The sequence below is a fragment of the Falco peregrinus genome, chromosome 1 (genome assembly GCF_023634155.1).
Source record: "Falco peregrinus isolate bFalPer1 chromosome 1, bFalPer1.pri, whole genome shotgun sequence".
In the NCBI taxonomy this organism is placed as follows: domain Eukaryota; kingdom Metazoa; phylum Chordata; class Aves; order Falconiformes; family Falconidae; genus Falco; species Falco peregrinus.
This window is the reverse complement of record NC_073721.1, coordinates 18,115,340-18,127,643: the sequence shown is the minus strand read 5'-3', so window position 1 is coordinate 18,127,643 and position 12,304 is coordinate 18,115,340. Positions and strand designations below refer to the sequence as shown.

The 12,304-nt window shown below is 40.5% G+C and overlaps 2 protein-coding genes across 3 annotated transcripts in view; one reads left to right on the top strand and one right to left on the bottom strand.

Moving 5' to 3' along the window:
* Positions 1 to 4,965, bottom strand: part of LRRTM3 (leucine rich repeat transmembrane neuronal 3) — an 86,974-nt gene extending 82,009 nt beyond the window's left edge. The window contains exons 1-2 of one of the 2 annotated variants that reach the window (XM_005235158.4): positions 4,359 to 4,963; positions 2,505 to 4,036 (exon numbers count right to left, since the gene is read on the bottom strand). In XM_005235158.4, coding sequence (XP_005235215.1) covers positions 2,505 to 4,036; positions 4,359 to 4,362 — 1,536 coding nt within the window. In that variant the 5' untranslated portion in view covers positions 4,363 to 4,963. Of the gene's footprint in view, positions 1 to 2,504 lie in introns of both variants that reach the window. The other variant, XM_013297369.3, reaches the window with a different exon arrangement.
* Positions 1 to 12,304, top strand: part of CTNNA3 (catenin alpha 3) — a 500,914-nt gene that overhangs the window by 235,717 nt on the left and 252,893 nt on the right. The gene's annotated exons all lie outside the window — the stretch shown is intronic.

The window sequence follows — 12,304 nt, the reverse complement described above, 5'->3', positions numbered from 1 at the left end:
TTTAGGAGGTTATGGATTGGTTCTTTCTAAGTATCATTATGGTGAGAACAAAGCATTAAAGAAAGATAAAGGGATATATACATATACAGTCAAACTCAGTTATATACAACTCATTCACAATTACAGTCCATTAAGAAGTTTTAGATGTATTGATGTATTTAGATGTATTTTCAAATAGCAAAAATGCTGAATTAATAGTATGAAATTATTTTCTGATTCCAGTTAGCACTTTAAACTAAATAGTGAAATTTTCTTTTATTTTTGTATATTTTTTTGTATATGTACATGAATGTATGTATGTTTTAGGCCAGATCTTTCTTGTTTGGTCTGTGCATAGCTGTCACCACTGCAGAGATTAAAGCCTGTAGAAGTACAGAGATGTTTTTTAACACAAAGTTTACAGCAAACTCTAATCCTTTAGCAAAGAGATAACCAAGACCATCTGATAGAAAACCAAATCTTATAATAGCTAGGTAATTCAATGTGTATCGACTTTTTAATAGTAACTTTCAAGGTACAACTCAGGTTAAAAAAATCACAATCTGCTCAGTGCTGCTGAAGTGTCTCAAGCACTTGCATTATTAATTGTGTGGGATCCTCTTTGTACTCAGTAAAACGGGATCTCAGTATTGCAGGGTTCAGTATAGTCTCAAGCTTCTGCTCTGGGGTATTTCCTTACTACAGTCCTTGAAAAATGAGAATGGTTTCATTATATGAAAAAAACAAAACAACCCCAAACCCCTTCAAGTGTATTAGTTCTTTTTAAGAGGTGCTTTCTCATTTGTTTTCATTGTATCTAGCATATTTCAAGGTGATTGGCTCGGGTTAGGTTTTTTCCAGTGAAAATTCAGAACATTCTGCTAAGGTTTTGCTTTTTCTAATCTGCTGCAGTGAAACTGCTTTGTAGAAACATTCCCTCCCAAGTGATTGAAGACATGCAGTTTACTAAGCCAAATCAAGTTACAAAATAGAGGTAATAAAATTACTGCCTTACTTCTATATAGGTTCTACTGTATAAATTCAAGAATGAACCACCCCACCCCCCATCCCTTCCTGATAATCAAAATAGGGGGTATGATTTCTTTGGAAATATGGGGGGTATTATATTCTTCTGCAACCAACAAAAATACGTGACTTTGGGTCAGAGGGCAGGGAGTAACCAGGTTACAAATCTGTGTCTTGTCCAGAACCACTGATGAATGACTGCACATTAAAAATTGTGCATTCTGTGAATTCTTGTAATGTTGTTAGGGTTTTGCTAAGAGAGAAAAATAATTTGTCACTGATTTCTTTAAGGACTTTTGGATGCACTCTTCTCAGATCTGTGAGTAACCAATTTTCTCTGAAAGCTCTTTGTAGTTGCAGTCTTTCTGAAATGTACACTGTCTGGCTTTGTAAGTAATGAAGCTTTATTTGGTTATTAGAGGGACAGTGTGCAAAACACATCAAAAACCCTAACAAGCCCAGCCCAGCAAATAAGAAGCAATAGAAGAAAATGACAGATTTAATGGTTTCCTCAGCTACATTAATGTCTTTGACAGTCTTGAAAAGAGAATTTCTAATGAGCGTTGAAACAAATGTGTGCAGGAAGTGGTCTTGCTTTTGCTGCTGCACATTTGAGTTCCTCTAATTGCATCAATAAGGAATTTCTGCTCTTCATTTAATGAATGCCTTTTGACTACTTTCTGAAAGGCAACTGGATGTAAGGGAAAAACACTGGCACCTTTTGTATGAAGTCACATAAACAGGTTTCAATTAATAGTTTTCAGCCCTGGAAACACTGTATTATAATGCAGTACAGTAAATCCCATTGTACCTTTTTATTTTTATTTTTTTATTAGGCCTAGGTTTCCCTCTGCTTTGCTTTTGGTGTGATACCTCACATCCAAAGACAGTGCTTTAACTCCCCACTGGCTTTTTACTATATCTTGTGTTGGGCAGAAATCAGGCATTCTTTCAGTGCTGGTGCTGCACCATCTCTTTCCTCAAACAACTCAGAATTACATGATGCTACAGTACCTTGGGTCTTTGGTTTGGTTTTGGTTCAAAAAACGAGTTTTAGGGCAAGGGCTGGGTTTAGACTGGAGGGGAGGTGGGTGGGCTGGGGGGGACGACTGAGTTGTTTTTTGGTTTTTGGTTTTTTTTTCATTGTTGTTATTTTTCTCCCTAAACAGAGGTACAGTCGCTGCAGGTGCAGTGGATTACTTATGAAAGAAGTTTTCTATTTAAAAACAAGAAAGACTTTAATGAAATCAGTAGAGGGTTTGTACAATAGGTATTGTATTAAACCAGAGCTCAGGCTTCACATTGATTACGGTATTTAAATTTCAATGAGTTGATTATGTATGAGAGTAAAATGACCAGTATTATGAATGTACAAAAAAGAGACATGGAAGAGCTGTGCCAGAAAAGTGAGAAAAACGTTCCCTTTATAGTCCCTAGAGTTCAATAAAGCACCACTATTTCCCAGCTTTTAAAAGCTCTTTTATCACAATGGTTCATACCTCACATTCCCTGGAGCCTGATTTGTTATACGTGCAGGGTCCTGTTCCATTCAGCAGCATCTCACTGGTTTCAGTGTTGGTAGGTTTGTAATCTACATAAAATTCCTGTGTGCTTGGAGTCATTTGCTTCAGTGACTGTCTTTTCTTTTTCCTGTGCCTTCGCATGAGAGAGCGCTGCTGCAGCTGCTTCATACTGGCTGGGTAACGCTTCCATGACACATAGATTACCAGCAGGATCACAAGCACAGACAAGAAAAGGGCCACGCTGCCTGCTATGATTTTATGGAAGGAGATGTGTTCTGTGTCGTGCTCAGGTTCAGAGCTCGATTCAGTCGCTCCAATAGTTGGGGGCAGAGGGGGCTTGCTGTCATGTTTAGGCCTGGTGAGTTTTGGTTTAAATGTTGGCTTTGGGAGAGCTCGTGCTAATTCAAACCTTTCCGTGGTACTTTTGCCACAGATGCTGTAGTTTTTCACTGCATCAATAACATTCACCCCTTGCAGCTCTTTGGGGCTGGCACAAATAATTGTATTTTCTCTCAGCCCTTTAAAACTTTTAAGCCAGTTTACCAGAGAGCAAATGTTTCTGCTGCATTCCCATATATTCCCGGCAAGGCTGATGTCATTGAGGGATATCCAAGAATCCAAAATTTCTTGACCAATAAATGTGAGCTTGTTTGAATCCAGGTTGAGGCGCTGTAAATTGGGCACACACTGAAAAACACTAGGTCCACTGAAAGCTTCTATTTCATTGCCAGATAAATCAAGTCTTTGTAACGAGCTCCAGGTCCAGGACATAGTTTGTCCTATCACACTGATTTTATTCCACTGTAAATAAAGGTTCTGAAGGCTGACTAGCCTTGGGAAAAGTGCCAGGTTGAGCTTAGAAAATTGATTGTGCTCCAGATGAAGCTCTTTCAGTCTGATCATGCCTGCAAAGACATTCCTTGCTAAACTTCGGATGCGATTATAACCCAGGTCCAACAGTTCAAGGTTCCTACAATCTTGAAATATTCGAACAGGGATGGTTCTTAGGGAATTGGACCGCAAATGTAAACTGAGCAGCTTCCTTAAGCCCCTGAACTGTTCAGATCCCAGAGACTGCAGCTGATTGTATGACAGATCCAAATTCCGAAGATTTGTCACAGGTCTGAAGGTATTATTAAGAAAATAGGAGATTCTGTTGGAACTCAAGATCAACTCTTTTAGTCTGCGTATTCCACTGAAAGCATTTTCGTCAATATTGCTGATGTGGTTATGGTCTAAATAGAGCCAGGTGAGTTGATTAAGACCTTTAAATTGATTGTATTTTAGTTTTTGGAGGCTGTTATATCGAAGGGACAAACCTAAACAACCAGCAGATATACTTGAGGGAATCTCCTGCAATTTCTGAGATTCACAATATACCATTTTGCCTTCACACCTACAGCCCTTAGGGCATCCTCGTTCAGCAGAAGAAAGCATTGTCAGTAATACAGTAGGGGCTATTACCAGAGCTACAGCTGATCCGCTCAGTAGCCTAATTACATTGAAACCTGGAAATAAAAACAACTTAGAAAAGTTATCCCCCCACACATCAGTCATTTCTTTCAATCATGCTAAAATCTTTTATTTCAACAATCATTTTAAAATCCCTAGCTCGACTCAACTACTTTTCACATTGTTTTCTTTACTCAGATTTTTTTTTTAAAGAATACCTTTATATAAATAATGAAAGACAGTTGGGTAAAAGGTGTAATCCCTAAGCAATTTAACTGTAATGACAAATCACATCAAGGTAAGTCTATGGAGTAATTAAAGCACAGGCTATGCAGTGGCTATGAACTATACATAAAAAAAATAACATGAAAAACATACCCATCCTTTGTGTTGTTCAAAGGTCGTCCTTAGGTCTTTTGTTTTTTGCTTAGTGTGCCACAAGCATGGCAGCCCCTGTCAGCTGCACTGTAGTGAGTCAGGGCTCGCTGACACCCAGGAAGAAAAATTGGACCCCTTGGGAGATGGACCGATTTTGGAACATTATTCTTTGCCAGCCATGCAGAACACTCCAAGAATAAATCAATCCCGACACAGCATTCGCAGCAAAATGTCAAATTCTTCCTAGGTAATAGGATCTTCATGGATATTACGTTTTTGCATCTTTATAGTTAGGAACCTGGCTTTTAAAATTTCGCTTTATAGGAAAGCATGTTAGATTCCTCCAAGCACAGTTTAGCTATCTGAATTCACACATCTGTATTCCATAGCACAGCAGTTCCCTTACTTAGTACCCGATCCGGCTAGGAAGCTGCTTTGTAGCATAGAAGGTAGAATAAGCCCGTACAATGAACAAGCTCTGCTCACTTCTGCACACTGTCATTCTGAAAGCTCCGTCCGTCCGACTGTTGCTTTGGTTTCGGGGAATGCAGTCTTATGTAAAGCTGCCCCCAGTGGTGAAGAATATTATGGGCATGTGCAGAAATGTCTTCCTTTATCTTGCAAATGAGTAAGCTCTGCTGGGAAAAAGAGTGATTGTTCTGAGCGACTAATAGAAGCTGAATGGTCAGCTTCGATGTAAACTAGTGAGGTGTGATGAAATAGCCAAAGCCTCTTAGTCTCTTTTGCTGTTTGTGAAAGCTGTTCTGCATCCTTGAACTTAATAGCTCAGCATGCACTGCTGAGACTTTTGTCTGAAGGGCTTACATGACATTTGTAGGACATAGATACAAATTTTTGGTCCGAAGGGTGTTTTGCTTTTTTTCTTACTGCGTTAGATGTATTCACATGACCTTTTTGCAATAACTCACTATTTTTAAGCGAAGTATCAGCCCCCTCAGTGTGTCTCTCATCAAGCGTTTCAGTGGGGACACTGTATTTTACAACATGAAAAATGTTTTGGAGCTGACATTTTGCCTTTTTGCTTTTTTTCTTCTCTGTTAAAAGGCAGAGTGCCAGGAGGTTAGAAGAGAGTATTGTGCTCATTTATTTCCCAACTTGCTGTCACTTCGTTCCACAACACTAACGCTTCAAACACGGGCTTCCGTAACCCTGACAATATAGGCACTAAGCAGCTTGGTGTAGTACCGTAATCAGCTGAATTATTTTTACTGTAACTTATGTGACATGGGCAGGATTTTTTGTGAAGGTGTAATATGCAGGGGTTTTTTAGATGTGTGACCCTGGGCAGTCCTTATACATCAGATAAAGAGCCATCTTCTCTTTCCTTATTCTTCCCTTCTTTCCTGCATCCTGTAGAGAAGGGCACATCCTCTTATCTGGGCAGAGAAAAGGTAAGGTGCTGTTACAGCAAATGCACCACACTGGCAGCCTTCTTTCACCAAAAAATGTGTGATCAGAGATGATGACAGGGAAGTGTAAAACCATGGCTCTTTGTCATGCAAGAATAGGCTAGAGCTTGAAGAGAAGTGTGCTGCCCATTAAAAGAGGACTATTCTATATAGAATATAGGATATAGTCCCTCAAATGCAACCAGGCGGCTCTGAGAACTGCTCTTCCTTTCTAAGGCAGAATCCTTACCCCTTGGAATAATGTGCTTTGACTTTTCCCTTATTATTCACTGCTGTGAGCATAGAAGAACTTAAAATGAGGTGAAACCTGAAATTTTCCATGCATTAAAATGCCAGCATTGCCAGTACTTAGTCTGTGAATGACTTCAGGCTTAGAGTAATCCCACTAGTATTAACACACCTATCTATAGTCCCTAAATTAGGAGCACAGTCACCCCTGGCTAACAACTATGAACATCTTTCATGTCAGGAGTCAGAAATAGATACCTGCATCAAAGCACATCCTGTGGAAATTCTCCCCTTTGGGTCAGATTTGGGGGGGGGGGGGGAAGGGTTAATTCCTCCATTAATCTCTGTCACTGCCACCATCTCCCATTCTCTATTACAGCTTGTTTCTGGCTCTTAAATCTGATCTGTAAGGTTGAAGAGTCAGTGACAAACTGCAGACTGCACTGGGATCTGTGATAGTCTGGGGAGCTGTTCTGCTGATGGGAGTGTCATGTGCCAGTCCTGGTGTGCCTGTTATAGATTTTCCATCACTGCTTTGAGGTCTCTCTGTACTTGATGGAGCAGGCTTGGCAGCTTCAGAAGACAATTCAGACCATCGTTAAGCCCATTTGCACCTTGGAACTGGTGCTCTTCCTCTGTTGACAGTAGAGGATGCCTGTGACAAGTAAACTCTTCATTGAAATGGCTCAGTTAGGATCCTGAACTTAGATGGCATGAAATTAGGTCTGAATCTTCACCTGGTTCAAACACAGCATTTAAAGCTTTAGGTAACAGCCAACTTCTTTCTCCTGAAGACTTGGTGATACTTAGGATACCAGCTCAGTCTGAGCCTTCTCCCCAAACTTTCCTTATCCTCTGGCTTTTCCTCTTTTGTCTTCTCCCTCCTCCATCTTCATTGTGGAGTTGACAAGTAACTTCCCTGCCACCATGAGTCAGCAGAGCTTCAGCAGCTTTTCCAGGGTTTTAATAATTGCCAATATACTGGGCAAATAAGAGGGAACAGACACTCTTTTACCATGAGTTATTTTCATTCTTCTGAAAGGGGTGAGACATCAAGAGATGAACAGAGAGAGCATCAAATCTATGTTAATGGATTGCCAAATTCAATCTTCTTTACTGAGATCCTTTTTGAATTACACAAACAGGAAAAGTGCCAGTGTCTGATAAACAGTTTTTTAAAATTACATTTCTGTATCTTCATACAGCTGAATGGGTTCTTTTCAAATTATGGATATAAAGCTCTCCCAGTATGAAACATTTCATACAAAATTTCAGACCAGTCTGGCCATATTATAAACTAAGGAAAATAGACAATTAAGTTAAGGCTGTGTTTTAAATTAGAAGATACAATGCAAGGGTTAAACCACTTACAAAAGGTATCAGCCACACCTTATGTACCTGTGCAATCCCATTGCATTACCATTTAACTCATGTAACCAGGAAAAAAGAACTCAAGGCCAAACTGGCTAGCTTCTTTTATGGTTAAGCTATTTTTCATTGGAACTAATACCATGACTCCGGAGTGCCTAAAACCTAGGAGTTTGTTGAAGGCTTGGTGTGAATGTAACTTGTACTCTGTGTGAGTTTGTGTGTATTAATTCTACAGGATACTTGCTATAGTCACAGGGCATTTTAAGTTCATCTCTCTGTGCCGTGCTAGGCAGCCCTGACTCCTCTCCTGGCAGTCAGGAACAGGAGGTAAAAACTGCAAGGAGGAGAAGCCTCAATGACTTCGCATTGACTGAATATTAGTGCTCAGAAACAATGTTGTTCCTTCTCTTCTGCCAATCGAGACAGCATTTTATATGATTCTGCAAAGACAGATACTCTTAAGAGAAAGCTTTCATTTATTTGTGTACTCTTGCACACAACCTATGTTTTGGGATTTCAGCCTTAGATGCAAATTGAGATGCCACAGAACCTGGGAAGCTTATTACTTTTGAGTTGTTTGCCTCTATGATCACTCTGATTTGTTTTTCTGGGCTTTTTCTAAGGGAGAAAATGGCATACATCAGAAAATACACTGACAAATGTGTTGCTAAATATTTTTTAGCATTCATACAGATGAAAAGTGATGTGTTGGGTGGAACCTGTGTTGAAAACCTTATTTTCTTCATCAGCACAATAGACAAATTAAATTCAAAGTTGTTTGGAAATAATGTACTATACCAAGGTAACAATGGCCCAGACTTTTCTCTTGGTACTAAACTCTTTAATAGGTTTTCTGCCTGGAAATTGTTCTAGGTGGTTTTCACTACTATCTGATTTTGCAGCAATTTGTTTTAATTTAATTTCATGTTCTATTTTGGTTTTGCTTATGTAGTTAAATTTTAGCATGTTTTCTCTTTTCATTCATTCTGGCTGTAGTTTCTGTACCTAGCTGCATCTTTCCCTATGGAAAGTTTAACATGAACTATAGCCAGAATAGTAAAGGGTGACCAAAGATGACATTCACTGTGAAAGCCTGTTCCTTCACAGAGCCGGCTGGGAATTTAAACATTTTGCAGAAGAAAGGGGAAACAGCAAATCTTGCTTTTCTCTGGGTTATGAGAAGGCACATGTAATGAGCAAGTACTTCTGTTTGCTAAGTACATTTGAAAAGGAAGGATGACAGAATTGTCAGGCTCCAGTGGAATAGGGATGAGGGGTATAGGGAAGAGGTGTAAACTTTCCAAAGCATAAGGAACCAGCAGTTACCAGCTTCTAGGGGCTTTCCACGTAAATCAGCTGTCAAAAGCCTTCCCCTGTTCCCTCACTTGCTTCTTATCAGGCTTCCTCAGGACATTTCATGCTTACTCTTTAAAGTGCAGTTCTTGTTTAATGATGTTGTTACAAGAAAAGGAATCATTAAAAAAAATGTTTCTGTTTCTGTTATTCCTGTAAGAAATACATTCAGAAAACCAGTATGATCCTTTCTAGCCACAATGCATTATGTTCTTAACGCACAAACTTCAGAATTTAGACTTCTGGATACAGCATTTTTCCATTCACAGATGGGGCTCCTGGGTCTAGGAGTGCCTTTATGTGTGTAATTGCATGTCCCTTTGGGGAACTGTAGTTAAACAAGTGCTGCACTGTGTTCTTTTTGGGTTTATGAAATGACAGCGTGTCTTTCCCTTGACTTTATTTCACTATAAAGAAACTAGGAGTCAGCTGGGTTAGTAATAGTAGCTTGTTCTAAATGGTACTGTAGTGTGCTATCACTGTATCATTAAGAGTGGATAAGTCTAATAAAATGTGTTTGCAATTTTTGAGCCAGTGATTAAATGAACCTGCTGTTCCATGAGGATCAGATTAGAGCTGGGAGAGTATAACTCACAGTGTAAGTACCAGAGCGTGGGAAGACAGAGGGAGATTCAGGGTGCAGGATTCGCCAAAGGCAGCCATAAGGAAAGGGAAATGTGGGAAAGCCAGGTTCAAGGAGCATGCAGGCAAGGGAAATCGAGGCAACAGAAAATTCTCTGAAGAAACCGGGAAAGAGGACTGAGAGTAGGGAGGGTCTTCTCCCAGCAGTTTGTCAGTACTGACCCAAAGGACTGTGGTGGTAAGTGGTAGATGGTGAGTGCATGTAAATGAAAATATCCCCTTGCTCTCCTGCCAGGAACAATTAGCTTTGCAAGGACTCCCCTGGTCTCTGTGAGGGTGAAAGGATCCCATGGTACAAACTCTGTGAGAAGCTGACGGAACATCTGAAGCTGAATAGGAGCCGTGCCCCTTTTCTAGGAGTCAGTAACCTCTGTAACATCCAATTGCTTGTAGAGGACATGAGGGACACATCTGTCAGTTTGTGTATACCCTGAGGATCTCCTCAGTGCCATGGTTCACAAGGCCACATAGGCTATCGCTTTCCTCATGCACTTGCTGAATAATGAAGCTTTTCCAGTTGTACAGTTTTGTTTAAATCTGTGCACTGTGGATAGGTCACAGGGGCCTCTAAGCTATCCCCAGGTAGATAATGCTGCCTTCAAGCCTACATCCTTTGTTCATGGCATCCAGTGGCTAGATTCTCTACATCCTATCATAACTCCTGTATCCTTAATGAGGCACTGGACACTCAGGTGTTCCCCAATTGACTTTTTGTCGTGTCATTTTGAAGCTGTTTGAAGGCAAGCAGCCTGTACTTCAGTCTTATCCTCTGGAGACATGAACACATGAGATGCAAAGCTATCATTTTGCTTACTCTCTGGAACTGATAGGTGCCACTTCTGTTTCAGTGGATTTAGTGTTGATTCATTCAGACTTGTCCTCCAGCATCTTGGTGAAAGGTGAGTGTGAGTAGAAGTAGCTGAAGACAAATGATCATCACTGAGGGAAAAGAAATTAATTACATCTTACACATAGTCCTGGCTTCAGCCTGCAGAGCATGAATGATATGTGCCGTAAGTGCCCTGGAGATGTGTAGGTGCAAAATGAGAGGCAGTCTTAGTGGCCTCTGCTTGTGATTCTGCCTGTAGGTACTGTGAAGATGCCAGGGAGCTGAGGTTAGCATAAACTCAGGTTTGTTGCAGATGCTTCCCACTCTTTTATGGGCCTGGATGCCATCGCTGCAAGAGTGCCTACTGTCATGTTGTCCAGGCAGCCATGTATGGGGTTTATCTAGCCTAAAGTATTCAGAAATTTTTAGGTGTCTCCATGAAGTATGCCTGCTTATGAAGTATGATTTGTTCTCATAGGGGTATCTGACTCCTACCTTGCTATAACAATTCTGCATGTGGATCAGTGGCAGACTATGATAGATGGCAAAGGTAACAAACTTACTTCCTAAGGTAACATGACTAACATGGACATCTTCTAGAACAGTTTTGTTCATGGAGAACCCTATAATGGCTGGGACATCAGGCTGGAGGTATTGCATAACGGAATTCAAGCACAGTTGCAGCCTGTTCCCAGCAATGTGACTGACATCCCTGGTGCAGCTCTGTCTGCCATGTGAAGAATCAGAGGGGACAGGGAGAAGCTGGTTTCAGAACAGTACCTGTGTGGCCCTTGCGGCTCTGTTTGCTATCACAGGCTGCTCCGAGCTGTCATTGGCTGAAGAGTACATGGCTTGCCAGTGATGGTCATGGTTGATGAGCGGTAAAAGGGAGAAGTGTAGGTCTCTGGTGTCTCAGTAAGACTGAGGATAAAACCATGGGTCATTCAAGAATGTCTGGCTTTATCTGATAGTCTGCCTAGAACTAGTGTGATGAGCAATTTAACTGTGGGTGGGTGGAGCATGTGCATGTACGTAAATACTTCTTTGGAGAATGACTTGGAAAACTGGAATCTCCAACAAAGTTTTTGTTTAAGTGGATGTATTTCAGTAGAAGATTTGTACAAATAAATATTTTCTGATAAAGACACTTCATCTTTTTTTTGGGGGGGTGGGGTGGGGTGTGTAGTGAAAAATCCTGACAGTGTCCAGTTCTGGCCAGAGGGAAAGGAAGGAGCTCTGAGCGTGTCCCGTCTTATTGGTCAGAACAGGAAAACAGGAACAGTGAAATTTGACTAAGGACTAATGAGGTGGTCGTAGTGTCAATAATATGACCATTTTGACAGTGTTTTATTTTCCACCAAACCCTAGACCTTTTCAGTCTTCGATGTTGTTGTGTAGTTAAAAACCTCAGGGCTAGCCCTTCCTTGTCAGCCGTTCCCCCTGCCTTCATGACTTTGCCTATAACTTGACCTTCTTAACTCCTACCCTATGTATACTTCCCTGAGGAATTAATATTTGTCAGTTGCTCAGCACAGAGCATATATATTTACACAATGCATGTTCAACACGTGTGCTTAGGAATTTCAGACATGTTCCTTATTATGCATTTAACTTCTTGCTCCTTGGCTTTCCAAATAAAACTGCCTTGGCATCTCACTATATGCTCTAGCTGTAGAGTCAGTTATTCTGTCAGGTCAGCCTGGGGATATATGATGGCTGCTGTGGCTTCTTGACTGCTGGAGGGAGGCAGCTGGCAAGAACTTTCATTATAGGAAGACCATGATGTCACCATCACATCAAAAGCTATTAAAAAAATCTCAGAATTTGTTTCCCAGACTTTAGCTTTTATCCTAATTTTCTTTGGTTCTTAGTATCTCCACTTATGAGAGAGGGATAGTGACATCTAATTATGCTACAGGTTGATCAGCATTCACTTGCTTTACTTTTTGTCTGACACTCCTTATTTTCCAACATATGTCTTTTCCATCAGTTAAGCCATTTATTCCTTTTCAGACTCCCAACACAAGTTATTTCATATCTGTTGTCATTTTTATTGCTTGCTATGGATGTTGTTAATTTGATGTTTTTTTGGG